Source organism: Scyliorhinus canicula, chromosome 28, assembly GCF_902713615.1.
Source record: "Scyliorhinus canicula chromosome 28, sScyCan1.1, whole genome shotgun sequence".
Classification (NCBI taxonomy): Eukaryota; Metazoa; Chordata; class Chondrichthyes; order Carcharhiniformes; family Scyliorhinidae; genus Scyliorhinus; species Scyliorhinus canicula.
In genome coordinates, this window is record NC_052173.1 from 16,051,952 (window position 1) to 16,070,399 (window position 18,448).

At 51.2% G+C, this 18,448-nt stretch overlaps 1 protein-coding gene across 8 annotated transcripts in view; it reads left to right on the top strand.

Moving 5' to 3' along the window:
* Positions 1-18,448, top strand: part of LOC119958175 (RNA-binding motif, single-stranded-interacting protein 2-like) — a 244,387-nt gene that overhangs the window by 207,136 nt on the left and 18,803 nt on the right. For all 8 annotated transcript variants that reach the window (XM_038786518.1, XM_038786517.1, XM_038786513.1 and 5 more), the window contains exons 5-7: positions 11,708-11,865; positions 17,845-17,924; positions 18,164-18,273. In XM_038786518.1, coding sequence (XP_038642446.1) covers positions 11,708-11,865; positions 17,845-17,924; positions 18,164-18,273 — 348 coding nt within the window. The remainder of the gene's footprint in view (positions 1-11,707; positions 11,866-17,844; positions 17,925-18,163; positions 18,274-18,448) is intronic.

Consider the following 18,448-nt stretch of genomic DNA (forward strand, 5'->3'; position numbering starts at 1 on the left):
GCCTGGCACCATGACCACTTTTGTTATTTAACATCTCCTGTCTCGTGCCCTCCCATAGGCCTTGCCTTACCACCTTTCCCACTTTAACTTCTTCCAACCTATCTAACTTCTCCCGTCACGGTCTGATTGAAGGTCACTGAGCTGAAACGTTAACGCTGTTTCTCTCTCCACAGATGCTGCCAGACCTGCTGAGTATTTCCAGCATTTTTGGTTTTCAGATCAGAATGGAAACCCTGTGTGGTTTTTATACTTGCCCCTCCACTCTCGCCCCCACCCACGTTGAAGGCGATTGTGAGGTTTTTAAGGATGTTTGTGGAATCCTCTCCACTTGCCTGGATGAGTGCAGCTCCAACAACGCTCAAGAAGCTCAACACCATCCAGGACAAAGCAACCCCGCTTGATTGGCACCCCATCCACAGACACTCACTCCCTCCACCACCACACACAGCAGCAGCCGTGTGTACCGTCTACAAGATGCACTGCAGGAACTCACCAAGGCTCCTTCGACAGTACCTTCCAAACCCATTACCTCTACCATCTAGTAGGGCAAGGGCAACAGACACATAGGAACACACCACTTGGAGGTTCCCCTCCAAGTCACTTAACATCTTGACTTGGAAATATATCGGCCGTTCCTTCACTGTCACTGGGTCACAATCCTGGAACTCCCTCCCTAACAGCACTGTGGGTGTACCTACACCACAAGGACTGCAGTGGTTCAAGAAGGCAGCTCACCCCCACCTTCTCAAGGGTAATTAGGTGTGGGCAATAAATGCTGGGCCCAACCAGCGACCCCCACATCCTGCAAAAGAATTTTTGAAAATTGGATTTCCAGGGTAGTGTTAGAAGTTCAGCCCTCCCTCCCCCTTCCTATTGTTCCAAAGTATTGGGCATGTCTCGCTTTGTTGTTTCCAAGGCTCACATTAGCACTGCTGCCTCACAGCTCCAGGGTCCCGGGTTCAATTCCAGCCTCGGGCCACTGTCTGTGCGGAGTCTGCACGTTCTCCCCGTGTCTGCGTGGGTTTCATCCGGGTGCTCCGGTTTCCTCCACAAGTCGGGAAAGATGTGCAGGTTAGGTGAATTGGCCGTGATCAATTGCCCCTTAATGTCCAATGATGTGCAGGTTACCAGGCAGCATGGTGGTACAGTGGTTAGCACTGCTGCCACACGGCACTGAGGACCCGGGTTCGATCCTGGCTCCAGGTCACTGATGAGTTTACACATTCTCCCCGTGTCTGTGTGGGTCTCACCCCCACAACTCAAAGATGTGCAGGGTAGGTGATTGGCCACACTAAATTGCCCCTAAATGACCAAAGGTTAGGTGGAGGTATGGGATAGGGTGGGGGTTTGGGCCCAAGTTAGGGCGCTCTTTTGGAGGATTGGGCAGATTCAATGGGCTGAATGGCCTCCTTCTGCACTGGGATTCTATGGTTCCAATTCTATAAGTCTGAATCCCCTCTCACTGTAGCAGACAATGACTGTGTTCTTGATCATGTGACCAAACACTAGGGGTAAAGCAAGCTGCGCTGCTGGGAACTGGGTCGAGCCAGCATCGGGAGGCTATTCGGCCCCTCTGTATCTTAAGTCCACCCACTCACCTTGGCGGATGGAGAGAGTTCAAGACGTCCATTCCTCTTCGTGTGAAGAAGTGCTTCCTGACATCATCCCGAAAAGGCCTGGCTCCAACTGTAATGTTGTTCTGAACTCCCTGCTCCCAAACAAGGCCCTTTTGCCTTGAGCAGCGAGGGTAGATATACCACTCTGGAGCACCCAGTGGGCATCCAGCAGGTTGGCACACTGGCACAAATTTCCTATCCCTTCCCAGCCCATCCTGGGTTAGTTACGTGATCCGGGGGAACGCCAGGCTGCACTACCGGCCTACCAAGGTCAGGAGATTGGGATCGGCAGTCAGAAGGCCCTGTGCACCTCAAAACATTTGGGGTGGGGGTGGATGTGGTAGAATTGCTAGTCTCCCCCCCCCCCCCCCCCCCCAATCCTGGAATTCTCTGGTCAGACGTTAGGCCACGGCTCTCAAAGCTATCCCTGCATGTCTGCACCACGAGGAAAGCAAGATGGCAGCTCGGTAGCCTGTCCTTCCACATAGTGGCAATGGTGATCTTGTGCCCTCCCCCCGTCATCCCCCCTGCCATACCGCTTCTGGAGAAGGTTGGCATAATGAGGAGAAAGTGGGTCAGGTCAGGAGGCCTAGTCAGCTGACCTCAGTACACAGCACTCTCACCTGTCTGAGGCAACCCCCCTCTGCAGCACACCTCATCTAGGCTGACACTCCCAGTGCATGAGAGGTTAAGCTGTGGCCCTTTCAGTCTATCCCACTGGCGCGGGAAGATGTTGACTATCCCACAACAACATTCTCCACTTGCCTGGGTGAGTGCAGCTCCAACACTCAAAAAGCTCAACACCATCCAGGACAAAGCAGCCCACTTGATTGGCATCCCATCCACAAACATTCACTCCCCCCACCACCGACACACAGTGGCAGCCGTGTGTACCATCTACAAGATGCACTGCAGCAACTCACCAAGGCTCCTTAGGCAGCACCTTCCAAACCCACGACTCCTACCATCTAGAAGGACAAGAGCAGCAGATACCTGGGAACCCCACTACCTGGAGGTTCCCCTCCAAGTCACTCACCCCCCTGACTGGGAAATATATCGGCCGTTCCTTCACTGTCACTGGGGCAACATCCTGGAACTCCCTCCCTAACAGCACTGTGGGTGTACCTACACCACATAGACTGCAGCGGTTCAAGAAGGCAGCTCACCACCACCTTCTCAAGGGGCAATTAGGGATGGGGCAACAAATCTTGGCGTAGCCAGCGACGCCCACATCCCACGAACGAAGAAAACAACATCTTTCCTCTCACTTGTGGGATTTGGCGACTGTGCCTTTCCAAGCATACGTTTATTGAGGCACTTTGAGATGTTTCGGAGAGATGTGTCGGGCCGATGGATAAATGCCGTTCTCTATTTTGGAATGCCCAAAATACCGCTTTGAAGGTTTGATGTGGTTTTAGAGAAGGGTGACTTTAAAAAGCTGCCGTCTCTCTTCACTGCACAATGCCCCTTTTGTTCAATTCCCAGAGTGAGTGTGCAGCATAAAGCTGTAAGGAATCTGCTACATTCACTGCCAGGAAGCTGGAGAGAGAGACAACAACACAGGCCCAAAGATGTCCTTTTTTTTCCTCTCTGGAAGGGTTTATTTAATAGGATTAGCTCGTGGCCGCTATGTCTTGGTGTGTGGCTCTTGACTGGGGGGGGGGAGGGGAGAGATGGGCGGGTGTTGGGGGACGTAGGGACGAGACCAGCTTTTTTGGTTAGCTCATTGACATGATGTAACACAAAAGCAGCTGTCATTCCTTGTTCTGCAGGCTGGAGTATCACAAAGCTGGCCCGTGACACTTGCTAATTGTTCCACTTTCTGGCTTTTGGTCAAGTGCCAGGCGCTGTGAGCTAGCAAGTAGTTTTTCCCACCGCTTCCTTCTGTGAAGAAAAGTATCAATTGCGCTTCTTGTCTCCCTCTTGTGTGCGTGCCCTCAGCTGAACGGAATGCTTGTCGGTCCTATTAAACTGATTCTTTGGGCCTATTCAGGTCGGCCTGTTGAGAAAGGCTTTTTTTTTTCAGAAAGACACAGTTTACCGCTATAAATCATGTCAAACACTTCTGCAGAGTGGCTGCTGTGGTGTGGATGGCTACACTTGGGCCATGCCTGCTGAGTTCAACTTGGAATCCTGCCGTTGTCCTTTTTTTTTTGCAGCATCAGCCTGACATGTTTAAACTTTCCGGTGAAACAAATCTAAGCTTGTTTGGTTCAAGAATAATTCCCATTTTAAACAGAAGAACGTTATGCATAGGCCTTACAGCCCCTCCACCATTCGACAGTCTATCGATCTCGGCCCGCCGCCACCTGGGGTAGAGAATGCCAAAAATTCATAACGATTTAGAATCATAGAATAGAGTCCATAGAATCCCTACAGTGCAGAAGGAGGCCATTTGGCCCATCGAGGCTGCACTGACCCTCTGCAACAGCACCCTACCGAGGCCCAATCCCCTGCCCTATGCCTGTAACCCCCACCGAACCTGCACATCCCTGGACACGAAGGGCCAATTTAGCATGGCCAATCCACCTAACCTGCACATCTTTGGACACTAAGGGACAATTTAACATGGCCAATCCACCTAACCTGCACATCTTTGGACACTAAGGGACAATTTAGCATGGCTAATCCACCTAACCTGCACATCTTTGGACACTAAGGGACAATTTAGCGTGGCCAATCCACCTAACCTGCACATCTTTGGACACTAAGGGGCAATTTAGCATGGCCAATCCACCTAACCTGCACATCTTTGGACACTAAGGGACAATTTAGCATGGCCAATCCACCTAACCTGTACATCTTTGGACACTAAGGGGCAAGTTAACACGGCCAATCCACCTAACTTGCACATCTTTGGACTGTGGGAGGAAACCGGAGCACCCGGAGGAAACCCACGCAGCCACGGGGAGAACGTGCAGACTCCGCACAGACATTCGCCCGAGGCCGGAATTGAACCCAGGCCCGTGGTGCTCAGCACTGCACAGGGAAAACCCGAAATTGGAAGGTGAGAGTGAGAGTGAGAGATGGGGCCCTCTATCACGTCTCGCAGTAGTTCAACCCCTGCTCTTCCTACTGCCTCGGGCTGCACACAAGCCAACACCTTGGGCGGGATGTTCCATGCCCTCCGCGGTGTTTTACAGCGTTGGAGGTCTCTCTCTCTCCCCCCCCCCCCCCCCCCCCAATTCCCGCCCCCAATTGTGCAATGAGGCGAGGCCATTCAGCCCGTCCAAAGACCTTTGGCCTGGAATTTCCTTGAAGCTGCTCTGCCACCAGTAAAACCCAGCTGTAATTTTGTAGGACGTTCTCCCCCCACCCCACCCACCCCCTCTCTCCCCACCCCACCCACCCCCTCTCTCCCCACCCAACATTTCACCAGTGAAGATACAGCGATGGAAATGCCCCCTTCCCACCTCCTCCTCTTTCTCCTCCCCAACACACACACACACACACACACACACACATACACCCCCCCCCCGCCCCCCCCCCCCCCCCCCCCCCCCCCCCCCCCCCCCCCGCCCCCCCCGCCCCCCGGCCGCAATTGCTATATTAGCTATAGTGTTGATTAATTTTTTTAAAACATCTTGACTAAAATTGTGAGGAATTGTGGTCACTTCGAGTACCCAGAATGCCTTTCCCCTGCCAAAAACACCAATGGGGCAAGGCAGGGAGGATTAAGATGGGTCTCAACACACCTCATTCCCCCACTAGTTATCCAGAGGCCCAGACTCATGTCTTTGTGACGAAGGTTCAAATCCTGCCAAGGTAGCTGGTTGAATTTAAATCAAAGAATAAATCTGGAATTGTTCAGCTCGTCTCAGTAATGTCCTTTAGGTAAGGAAATCTGCCGTCCTTACCTGGTCTTGCCGATATGTGACTTCTGACCCACAGCTATGTGGTTGACTCTCAACTGCCCTCTGAAATGGCCGAGCGAGACACTCAGTTCAAGGGCAATTAGCGCTGGGCAACAAATGCTGGCCCAGCCCAGTGACACCCATGTCCCACAGAAATGTTTTTTAATCAGTGGGTTAGTTTAAAATCTGCACCCCACCCCACAAGAAGACAACATGAGAAAATGTGCACTGGGGGCTGATGGTCAAACACTTTGCACTGTACTCCTTATCTCTTCCTTAATTTGAGATGAATCTCTTCAGTAGGGCGGTTAGCACTGTTGCTTCACAGCTCCAGGGTCTCAAGTTCGATTCCCAGCTTGGGTCACTGTCTGTGCGGAGTCTGCATGTTCTCCCCGTGTCTGCGTGGGTTTCCTCCGGGTGCTCCGGTTTCCTCCACAGTCCAAAGCTGTGCAGGTTAGGTGGATTGGCCATGATAAATTGCCCTTAGTGTCCAAAGATGTGCAGGTTAGGTGGATTGGCCGTGCTAAATTGCCCCTTAATGTCCAAAGATGTGCAGGTTATGTGAATTGGCCATGCTAAATTGCCCCTTAGTGTCCAAAGACGTGCAGGTTAGGTGGATTGGCCGTGCTAAATTGCCCCTTAGTGTCCAAAGATGGGCAGGTTAGGTGGATTGGCCATGTTAAATTGCCCCTTAGTGTCCAAAGACGTGCAGGTTAGGTGGATTGGCCATGATAAATTGTCCCTTAATGTCCAAAGATGTGCAGGTTAGGTGGATTGGCCATGCTAAATTGTCCCTTAGTGCCCAAAAATGTGCAGGTTAGGTGGATTGGCCATGATAAATTGTCCCTTAGTGTCCAAAGATGTGCAGGTTAGGTGGATTGGCCATACTAAATTGTCCCTTAGTGTCCAAAGATGTGCAGGCTAGGTGGATTGGCCATGTTAAATTGTCCCTTAGTGTCCAAAGGTGTGCAGGTTAGGTGGATTGAACATGATAAATTGTCCCTTAGTGTCCAAAGATGTGCAGGTTAGGTGGATTGACCATGATCAATTACTGCTTAGTGTCCAAAATACAAAAGGTTAGGGTACCCTATGGGAATAGGGTGGAGGTGTGGGCTTAAGCGGGGTGCTCTTTCCGAGGGCTGGTGCAGACTCGATGGGCTGAATGGCCTCCCTCTGCACTGTAAATTCTATGAAGTATCCAAACTGAGATTTTCCGTCTGTTTGAAATGAACTGATGAAAAATGGGCTGGGAAACGGGGTGGTGGTGATAGTGGTGGTTGGCAGCGCAGAAAAGGATACCTTCCGCCAGGCAATTCGTAATCCCCAAGTCAAGCACGCCTGTTTGGAACTTTGTTTGTTCAGGTGCTTTACGGAAACTGAGTGTTGATGTCAGATTCAGCGCTGTTACCTCTGATGGAGATAAAACTCCTTTTGTGCATTCCTTCCTGCAGCTGTTAGCCTTTCTAGTTGAAAGGAATTTGTGGGAGTGCACGAGGGGAGAGCAAATTCTCACCTGAGTATTCCCTGACTGCAGCACCATGGACCGGCTGGTGTGGAGCTTTAAGACTCGTTCAAAGCGAGGGACTGGGCTGGTATCTTTAAGTGACCTGGGGAAAGGGTCGAACCGACAACGCCCCGCAGTGCCATTTCACCGCCGTCCTTTCTGCCCCACGGCGCCTTTCTACGCCCGCAGCCCCGCAGAGCGAGTGTTGATTGGCGGGCTATTTGCCTGCAGGAGGCATCGCGCAGATCCGTGCTGCCCTCGCCTTTCGAGCCGCGTTCCCTGGAGCGAGGCTGATCTTTGAGTTCAGAATATTGACGCCCCTGCGCCAACCGATGGCCTGGAGCCGGCGAGGATGTTACTCAATTATCTCCATTCGTGGCCCAGACTTGTGGCTGTAGATTTCTTCGGTGACGTGAGATTTGGCTGAACTCTCAACAGGCATTTCCCCGAAACTGGTCCCCATTTGGCAACCGAGGGAAGGAGAGTGCAACTTGACTGGTCTCTTCCAAGCATTTCACCAGCTGATACCAAATTCCTGTCTGTGTTATTTTAGTGGCCGTCCCTTCAGATAGACGAGCCACTTTTCACTTGATCTCTCTTTGAGTTGCTCGTCTCACTCACAAGGGGCCACAGGCTGGCTGGGTATAGGCCGAGCCGTAGAGCCCTGTGCCGGCCATTTGATATCTTCTTTACTGATGAATGCAAAGCTTGTTCCCACTTGCTGATTTTTGGCCACTCGGTGAAACGCAGGATGCGCCCCCCCCCATCTCCCCCCTCAGGCAGGGGGGAGGGGATAGAGATAAAGGAATTAAATTGACAACACAGCACCCAAACACAGTCAGACATCTGGTAGAACCCAGGCGAAATCCAGCTTTGGTATCTGAGATGATGCTTTGCCAGTTAACAGTCACAGCTCAACGCTACCCGAGTGAAACCGGCAAAGTGTAAAGCGGCAAACAACTGAAATTTGTAAGTTTAAAGAGGCAAATGAACATGCAAAGGAATGCAGGGGACAAATGAGGGGCGAGGGTACAAAGTTGAAATGGCGTCGTCATCCAGGCAGATACAACTTCTCAACGAGCCAATTTAGAACTTTTTTTTTGTCTGAAACTTTTTGTGTTTGCAATCTCTAATGGCTGCCTTCCTGGATTCTTGGAACAAGAGGCAAGGGTCCTTTCCTCTTCCAAGAACTGTTAATCAGGCATTCACCACGGGTTGTGTGCACAAGAATGAAGCTGTCACTCAGAGCAGCTGGAAACTTTCCATGCTGTAGCCAGCAGTGAAACATTTGCTCAATCTTTAACCGAGTGTTGGCGGGAGATTTTCTTCTCCATCCCCCCCCCCCCCCCCTCGTTCTCTCTCTTTCTCATCCCCCGCAAACTCTCTCCCCCCCCCCCCCCTCCCCACCCCCCACCCCGGCTGCGTTCCAGGAACTGCCGGGTCAGGAGAGTTTTAACTCTTTCATTGCTTTTGCAAGAGGCAGCGAAAGGAGTCCACACCAAGTTGTAGAGAAAATAAAACTTCTTTTAGTTAGCACGTTAACTATTATGTACAGCTCTAGTAGTTCCCCACTGTGTCTTCTCTTGTCGGTGCCTGACTGGCCGACTCTATTTATACTAAGGCACATGAAGCCCCCTCCACACCCCCTTATCGGGGGAGCTCCTATTCTGCAAACTCCAGTAGTGGATCATCCCTACCCTGTAAGACCCATGTGCAGCCTTGTAAGACCATAAGAACTAGGAACAGGAGGAAGCCATTCGGCCCCTCGAGCCTGCTCCACCATTTCATAGGATCGTGGTTGATCTGACATTCCTCATGTCCACTTTCCTGCCCTTTCGTAAGACAGGAATGAAGCACAATTCGAAACGTCTGCCCCAGATGTCACAAACTGTCAGGAGGTATTTCTTTAAGGTTACTGGAAGGCCGATATCTGAATCTTCCTCATAACCCACAGTTTGATTATTTTTTTAATACTTTACATTTGACTATTTAGAACATTACAGTTCTTTCCTTTTGTACCCTGCAAGCCACTGCCCAACACTCGATCTTGTGCGTTGCTCGTTGTCTCTCTGCCAGTGCTCAATGCCACCCAGAGGTGTAACCAGGGAATACCCGTGATACTGGAGCCAATACACAGAATGCCATGTGCACTGCATACTTCAAATAGAACTGTAATATAAATAGGTGTTTTGGAGGCGTGATCATCAGGGCCTAACAGAATGGGTTTCAATAAGAAAGAAAGGGGATTAGAGGGATGGTCTTTGGGAGAATTAGGGAATTATAGGGATGGTCTTCGATGGGAGAGTTGGGGGATTAGAGGGATGGTCTTCGATGGGAGAGTTAGGGGATTAGAGGGATGGCTTTGATGGGAGAGTTAGGGGATTAGAGGAATGGTTTTCGATGGGAGTTAGGGGGTGAGAGGGATGACCCTCGATGGGAGAGTTAGGGGATTAGAGGGATGGTCTTCGATGGGAGAGTTAGAGGATTAGAGGGATGGTCTTCGATGGGAGTGTTAGGGGATTAGAGGGATGGTCTTCGATGGGAAAGTTGGGGATTAGAGGGATGGTCTTCAATGGGAGAGTTAGAGGATTAGAGGGATGGTCTTCGATGGGAGAGTTAGAGGATTAGAGGGATGGTCTTCGATGGGAGAGTTAGGGGATTAGAGGGATGATATTCGATGGAGAGTGAGGGGATTAGAGGGATGCTCTTCGATGGGAGAGTTAGGGGATTAGAGGGATGGTCTTCGATGGGAAAGTTGGGGATTAGAGGGATGGTTTTCTATGGGAGAGTTAGGGGATTAGAGGGATGGTCTTCGATGGGAAAATTGGGGATTAGAGGGATGGGAGAGTTAGGGGATTAGAGGGATGGTCTTCGATGGGAAAGTTGGGGATTAGAGGGATGGTCTTCAATGGGAGAGTTAGGGGATTAGAGGGATGGTCTTCAATGGGAGAGTTAGCGGATTAGAGGGATGGTCTTCGATGGGAAAATTGGGGATTAGAGGGATGGGAGAGTTAGGGGATTAGAGGGATGGTCTTTGATGGGAGAGTTTGGGGATTAGAGGGATTGTCTTCGATGGGCGAGTTAGGGGATGAGAGGAATGACTTTCAGTGGGACAATTAGGGGACTAGAAGGACGTGCTGCATGCTGCAGGAAAGATGTTGAATTATTGGAGGGAGGCTAAAGGAACACCATGCTTGTTCTGGAACTCGTTCCTGAACTAAGAGGATTGTATTATGAGGTAGAGATGAGGCGGAGCTTGGCTCCATTTCATTATTCCCAAAGAAGTAAATGTTATTTTAGGAATCTGTTATCAAAGTAAAGAAGGTTCCATCCCTTGACTGGTTACTGAGTCAGACACACTCTGTTCTCCGATCTTTAATGTTTCCCAATCTGTCTTCACACATTGATGTTATATCTGGGAGCATTTGGTACAGTTTCATGTCAAGGTAGGAAAAGATCTGGTGCAGGCATGGATTAAGAACAAAATGGATTTCTGAGTGCTTGTCATATTCCCCCACCCCTCATGATCAATGTGCAACATTTAACGGACTAATGTCAGTGATGTAACATGCATGTAACAACCTCATGCTAAGCTGAAATAAGTACATAATAACCCTGTAAGAAGTAAATTGTTGGCTAAGGCTGGCAGGACTATACAATTCCTGACCAATAGGTCTAAATGAAGTCGCTTGGTAGGACGGATATGTGCTGTAGAAGCTTTTCATCAGGACAGCTGCAAGAATACCAAATTTCAAAGGGAGCAACAGAGTTGAATTGTCAACCATTTTCTCATGTGGTGCAAACTGTTGTTGAGATTTAGCTTTCTTGCAAATCTGCCCTGATGAGTGCAAGACAAAAAGCTTTGACCGGGGGTGTCTTTTTTTCTTCCAGCTAAATTCTAAATGGGCAATAAGTACGCCAGGGCCCTGGAACAGGTGTGGACCGAGTGTGTGACAGTCTGTTACAGGCACGTAATGGGCATGTAGCCACCCCATAGAAAGCAGGACATGCGTGTGTAAATGTGAGCAGTTGTTGAGCAAATAGCGTTCCTTTACGACGCGCAGAGTCTGTAAATGCAGTAAATACATGAAGGTGTCCAGGGGACATCCGGAACGATGAGAACAGAGGCCCAATCATACCATCTGCAACATTCTTGAAAATACTCCAGTCTGAATTGTGTACAGTTAGTGGGGGTTGTTCGATTTCATTTCATTTCTGGACAGTAGTTGGTGCTTTGATAGACTAGCGGTGGATTTCTCACCCCTCCCCACACCACAACTCCCCCCCCCCCCCCCCCCCCCCGGCCCCCCCAGATACACAAAAATTGAAATATATGTGCTGTGCCGATGGTTTTTCTTTCACTTCAGGTCACAAAGGAATAGCATTCGCTGGCATGGGAAATTATAGCAAATAGTATGAGAATTAGAAGTGGATCAAGTGTGGTTCAGTTAGTTAGTGTGCGTTAGTTTTAGGAACCCAACCATTCAGTCTGAAAATGTCCCCCGTTTGGATTCGGGCCTACAACTGGATGTTAAGTTTTCGCGTCCAACACTGTGCTGCTGTTGGCCTCCAAACCAGAGAACAGCAGTCCTGATTGTTACCCAGTGATTTCTGCGGGGTACCACGTGTGTATGGTCATCAAGTGAGAGCAGGAGGAGGTTGATGGGACATAAACAAGATGGCAGCCAGAGCGGAACAGCGCTGTAATCAGGTTATTGTTTTCCCCTCGGCAGCAACAAGAACAGGACCCAACGAACCTGTACATCTCCAACCTGCCGCTATCCATGGACGAGCAGGAGCTCCAGAACATGCTCAAACCTTTTGGCCAGGTTATTTCGACCAGGATACTGCGGGATGCTAATGGCACCAGCCGAGGTGTCGGCTTTGCCAGGTGAGGACGGTTTGAACCAAACGTGTACGAGAGAGGGGCAAAGGGGTTTGCCCGCTTGTTGCTCCTGGCCCTGGCCTTCGCTTGAGAGGCGACATAAGGTCAGGTGACCAAAAGGTAGGTTTTAAGGAGTGTCTAAAAATGATTGTGGGAAGAAGAAAATGAACCTGGGAAATGACTGTTACTGGTTCGAACTGGTGTTCCGTTTAAGATATACAAGACCAGTTCAGACGAGTACTCGTTATTTTCCATGTTTCACTTTTTGCTTTGGGGGTGGTGGGGCTGGGATTCCAGAGCCTGTGGCCTAGCCAGCTGAAGGTTAGTGCACGGTCAATTCCAGCCCCAATTTCCCCGGAGCCACAACACAAGTGAATTAACCAATCGTTCGAAAAATATCCAAAGTCTTTGGCCCCTGGCTGCCCAGTAATTACAGTCACCAGGTTTGTAAATGTAAACACGGTTGGGGCGGCACGGTGGCACAGTGGCTAGCACTGATACCTCATAGTGCCAGGGATCCGGGTTCGATTCCAGCCTCGGATGACTGTCTGTGTGGAGTCTGCACATTCTCCCCGTGTGTGCGTGGGTTTCCTCCGGGTCCTCCGGTTTCCTCCCACAGCCCAAAGATGTGCAGGTTAGGTGGATTGGCCATGCTAAATTGTCCCTTAGTGTCCAAAGATGTACAGGTTAGGTGGATTGGCCATGATCAATTGTCCCTTAGTGTCCAAAGATGTGCAGGTTAGGTGGATTGGCCATGATCAATTGTCCCTTAGTGTCCAAAGATGTACAGGTTAAGTGGATTGGCAATGATCAATTGTCCCTTACAGTCCAAAGATATACAGGTTAGGTGGATTGGCCATGTTAAATTGTCCCTTAGTGTCCAAAGATGTGTAGGTTAGGTGGATTGGCCGATTCTAAATTGCCCCTTAGTGTCCAAAGATGTGAAGGTTAGGTGGATTGGCCATACTAAATTTCCCCTTAGTGTCCAAGGTTGGGTTGGGTTGGGTTGCCGGGGAGTGAGGCGAGGGAGTGGGCCTGGGTAGGGTGCTCTTTTGGAGGGTCGGTGCAGACTCGATGAGCTGAATAGTCTCCTGCTGCACTGCAGTAGTACTATGGTTCTCATTGTAATGAAATACGCAACAAAGACAACTGGCTAACTAATATCTAATTCCCCACTTTAACCCACCCTCGAAATACACACACAAACGCACACTCGCACACACACACATAAGACAGACAAACACAGAGGGGGAGAAAGAGGTAAAAAAAATCATAAGTAAAAGGGAAAAAAAAGTCTTGGTTTTAGATGGTGGATTTTAGCACCTCACTCCTCTTCAAACTTTGCTTTCAGTTCAAGGTTTGACTGCAGATTCAATCAGGTCTCTGTAGTTTCAGAACAGCCTTTTGCGGCAGAGAGAGCAGGTCCTTGTCTTTGTTTGCAATGCTCCCTTGGAGACTCAGTCATTCAGGTTCTCTACCGTTTCAGGAATACAGCACCCACAGCCTTTCTGGAGAGGGAGAGAAAGTAGGACCTTGTCTTTCTGTGTCTAGGACTCAACTGCTCCCTCAGGTCTCTGAGAACCTGGCGGCCTGGTGGCGCAGTGATTAGCCCTTCTGCCTCACGGCGCCGAGGACCCGGGTTCGATCCCGGCTCTGGGTGACTGTCCATGTGGATTTGCACCTTCTCCCCCTGTCTGTGTGGGTCTCACCCCCACAACCCAAAGATGTGCAAGGTAGGTGTATTGGCCATGCTAAATTGCCATTTTTTTGAAAAAATGTCTCTGAGAACCATCCCACTGGGATAAGATCCAATCACCAGCTGTTGCCGGGCAGAGTACGGCCTTTTAGCTAATTCATTGACCACCAGCCATTCAATTGAACTGACTCCTACCCCATCTCTCTCTCTCTCTCTGGTGCCAAACAGTCTGAAGCTCCCGTTCAAACCAGCAGAGATTAGCAGAGTGTTCTCTCCTGTAACTTCTGAATTCCTCATTCATTCTGCTTCTTGACTTAAAGACGCATGTCCATTAATCATCCATGGATCAAACATGATAACAGCAAAATAAAAGAAAGGGGAAATAGGGGAAGGAACAGGAAGGACCCTAGCGAGGCGCTATCTCCAATGGTGCAAAGAAGGAGGCCGAATTTGGAGGATCACTGCAACCTCAGAGGGTTGTGGGGACTGGAGGGGAGGCTACAGAGAGAGGTAGGGGGTGAAGCCAGGAAGGGATTTGAGAACCAGGATGAGACAAAGACATTGTCTGACTGGGAGCCAGTGGAGGTCAGCGAGCACAGGGGGTAATGGGTGAACACTGTGTGGGTTCGGACACAGAGCTGCGAGACTCTGAGCCCAGCCACACTGTTCCTTTATGAGACAGAGACAGGAAATTCAAGGCTGGGTCAACCCATGTGATCAGGGCCGTTGAAGAGCAAACTAACCAAGGCCTGGAATTGATTTGAAGGCCTGCTCCCCCAGTGAGGGAAGGTGACTGATGGTGTACCTGTTTTCCTGGTAATTTAGTGAGCAGGATAATGTTTGATTATGCGATAGCGTCTCTCGCCACCTCCAGAAAAGGAGCTTGATCTTGAAACGGGACAGGCTGAGGATGTGTACAGCACAATGACTCCCCCTTGTGTTTGGACATGCTTATAGCATGAACAATCTTTTAAACCACGGCATTCCAGGCCCGCATGAGGGATCTTTGTTGAGCGTTAAATGTTCCAAAGAAAAAGTGCCCTATAGTAGGATTCCAGCTCCCTCGATGGCCTGGTGGGTAAAGGATAGCCTAGTATCACACTAAAGCTAACAGCCAGCATCAGTCCCCAGGCTGAGAGTGGGTGTGTGTTGTGTGTGTGTGTTTGGTGTGTGTGTGAGTGTTTGTGTGTACGTTGGTGGGTACGTGTTTGTGGGGTGTGTTCATGTGTGTGTTTGTGTCTGTGTTTATGTGCGTGCGTGTGATACCATTCTGTCCGGCCGCTCCAACGCCCTCTCTCCCCACCCCCAACTCCGTATCAAGCCCCACTTCCCCCAACCTCGGGGAAGCCCCCGGGAATACCTCCTCACCCTCCCTCCATCCGATAAGGCCGCCCGGCCCCGATCCCTGGCAGTGCCAACCTAACACTCGGACACCTTGGCACTGCCAGGCTGGCCAAGGTGCCCAGGTGTCAGAGGGAGAATCAGGTTGTTGCCCTACCCTGTCCCCGACCGCTCAGGGGTCTCCAAAGGTCGAGGGCGCAACCCCCTCCCTCCCGAGGTGCCATGACGTCTGGTCGAGTACTAAAGGGAACCCTGGTGAGGCCTTGCAGCCGCCTCCATTAGGTTCCAGGAGACGGGAGAATGCTGCATATAAATATGTTGATCTTGATCCCACCCAGTGAGGGCGAGATCCAGATTGCGATGTCTTGCGAGACTCCATTAAATCTCGAGGTGTTTTGAATGTTGCAAGTTTCACGAGAAGCCTCTCTTAAGATTCAATGGCCTCTTCCTGTCACTAGCCTGCCGTGACGAGGCCATTAAATCGCACCCTTAGAAATGTTTTGGCTGAATTCTGCCCAGAGTTCTGGCTCCATTGGCCGTTCAATTCTGCCCTTGCCCTCCCTTGGTCAACAGGCCCACATTGTGAATGAACTGGCATACAATGCTTCCTCCCTATGCTAATGCATGCAAATGGCTGCCACTGGCAGCAGTGCTACAGGGCAGGGGAATCCATTTGTTTTGGGAGTCGAAAGCCAGGGGTCGTAAATATGAAAGAGTCATTCTGAAACCATAGGGTTTTATCAAGGGAAATAAAGTATAATTAAGGTTCTGATGCGTCATAAAGATGGATTTTGCTTGTGTTAAAGGCCCAATAAATCAGGGGCAGGATTCTCCAACCCCCCGCCAGGTCAGAGAATCGCCGGGGGGGGCGGCGTGAATCCCACCCCCACCGGCCGCCGAATTCTACGGCGCTGGAGATTTGGCGGGGGCAGGAATCGCGCTGTGCCGGTCGTCGGCCGCTCATAGCGGCCTTCCCCCCCGGCGATTCTCCGGCCCACGATGGGCCGAAGTCCCACTCGTTCTATGCAGCCCCCGCCGGCATAAATTGGACAAGGTCCCTTACCGGTGGGACTCCGGGGTCCGGGGGGGGGGGGGGGGGGGGCACGGGGCGGTCTGGCCCCAGGTGGTGCCCCCACGGTGGCCTTGCCCGCGATTGGGGCCCTCCGATCTGCAGGCAGGCCTGTGCCGTGGGGGCACTCTTTTCCTACGCGCCGGCCGCTGTGGTCCTCCGCGATGGCCAGCGCGATGGTGAACCCCCCCCTGCGCATGCGCGGGGATGACGTCAGCAGCCGCTGACGCTCCCGCGCATACGTGGACCCGCACCAGCTGGCGGAGTCCCTTCTGCTCCGGCTAGTGCGGCGGCAAAGGCCTTCCATGCCAGCCGGCGGGGCACCAACCACTCTGGGGTGGGCCTCGCCCCTGAAGGTACGGAGGATTCTGGCCCTTTGGGGCGGCCCGACGCCGGAGTGGTTCACGCCGCTCCGTTACGCCGGGCCCCCCCGCCCCGCCGGGTAGGGGAGAATCCCGTCCAAGGTGTTTATTGCTGTCTGTTGTATACTTTACATAGAACATAGAACAGTACAGCACAGAACAGGCCCTTCGGCCCTCAATGTTGTGCCGAGCCATGATCACCCTACTCAAACCCACGTATCCACCCTATACCCGTAACCCAACAACCCCCCCCCCCCCCGCTCTCTCAACCTTACTATTAGGACACTAAGGGCAATTTATCATGGCCAATCCACCTAACCCGCACATCTTTGGACTGTGGGAGGAAACCGGAGCACCCGGAGGAAACCCACGCACACACGGGGAGGATGTGCAGACTCCACACAGACAGTCACCCAGCCGGGAACCGAACCTGGGACCCTGGCACTGTGAAGCATTTATGCTAACCACCATGCTACCGTGCTGCCCCTTTATTGCAGCTTCTGTGTTTCACTTCGGTATAGTTTAATCACCTCAAGGAAAATAATGAAAATTTCACAAATCTTAGCCCAATTCTTGAACCCCAATTCCCACAATAAACCTGGAGGCCGTGTGTGCTTCTGACACTGCCAGTGTGTATTTTAGACCTCAGGCTTCACCTGATGGTGCAAATATAAGCAGCATATCTTTGCATTATTCAGAAAACACACTGATTATGTGATTATCTTCCAAAGCTTGGGGGCTGCACTGTGTGAATTGTGTGCAAAGTGAAGGCAGGCCAGAGGCCCGGTAAATCCTGAGGCAAATCATTTTGACCTGACATGTCAATGGGTCATCAGAGACCCAAACCCCCCCCCAACCACCACCACCAAATTGCGGGCATTTAATTATTCTCATCGTGAAGATATGATGCTGACACTTGAAAGATCACCACAGCCTGGGCTGATTTGCTGTTCTGAAGCAGAGAGGATCCTCTGGAAGCTCAGCCAAGCCCAATTAATGCAGGAAAGATTTTTGGGCGGAATGTCCAATTCACCTAACACCACGTCTTTCGGGACTTGTGGGGGGAAACCGGAGCACCCGGAGGGAACCCACGCAGACACGGGGAGAACGTGCAGACTCCTCACAGTGACCCAAGCCGGGAATCGAACCTGTGATCCTGGAGCTGTGAGGCAACAGTGCTAACCATCGTGCTGCCCCAATTTGTGGGGCTATGGGCGAAGGAGCAAGAAAGACCACTTCTGGCCACTGCACGCTGTGCCTGGACGGGTTGGACAGCAGTCGGCCAATCCGGCTGGTCAGTAGCTCTATGGTCGTGGTATCCTTCCAGGCGGGGGGGGGGGGGGGGGGGGGGGGGACAGAAGTCCCACCCACAGCCAATCAGTGCTCAAGTGAGCGTTAAACGGCAGCGGGCTTCTGGGAATCACTGCGCGTTACGTGCTGACTCTCAGCAGATTCCTAGTTTCTCCGCCCAGTCCTCTTAACAGCTTCCTTAACGCTGCGTCTTGTTCTTCTTGTAGGATGGAATCAACAGAGAAATGCGAAGCCATCATTGCTCATTTCAATGGTAAATTCATTAAGATGCAGCCAGGTGTTGCAGGTGAGTACTCTGCATTCTGAACCTTCGACTCATCTTTGTGCCTTCTACAGATTGGAGAAGTGAGGCGACACCATTATTTAAGATAACGGGGTAAAGTGGCACGACGTGGGTTAATGCTTCCAATAAAGAATTGGGAAACGAGACGGTGTGGGGGAGGCGGTGAGAGCTCCTGGACTGGGTCTGAGCGCCATCCTTCCCTGACATGTAGGTGTTTTCATTTCTCTCTTTTTCCATTGTAGCTCCCTCGGAACCACTGCTGTGTAAATTTGCAGACGGTGGACAGAAAAAGCGGCAAAATCAGAACAAGTACCTGCAGAATGGCCGGGCCTGGCCTAGAGATGGAGAGCCGGTAAGGGGCGGCTTCTTGCTCTCTCTGTCACATCAGTTCTTCACATGTCAGCAACTTCAAAGGCAGGCCGACCCCAGGATGATGGAGCAAAGCCTTGCAGGAATCGCTCTCTTGGCATGGTCTCCCCCCTGTTCCTTGCTTGGCCTCTCATCTTGCACCCTCCAGAAATACATAA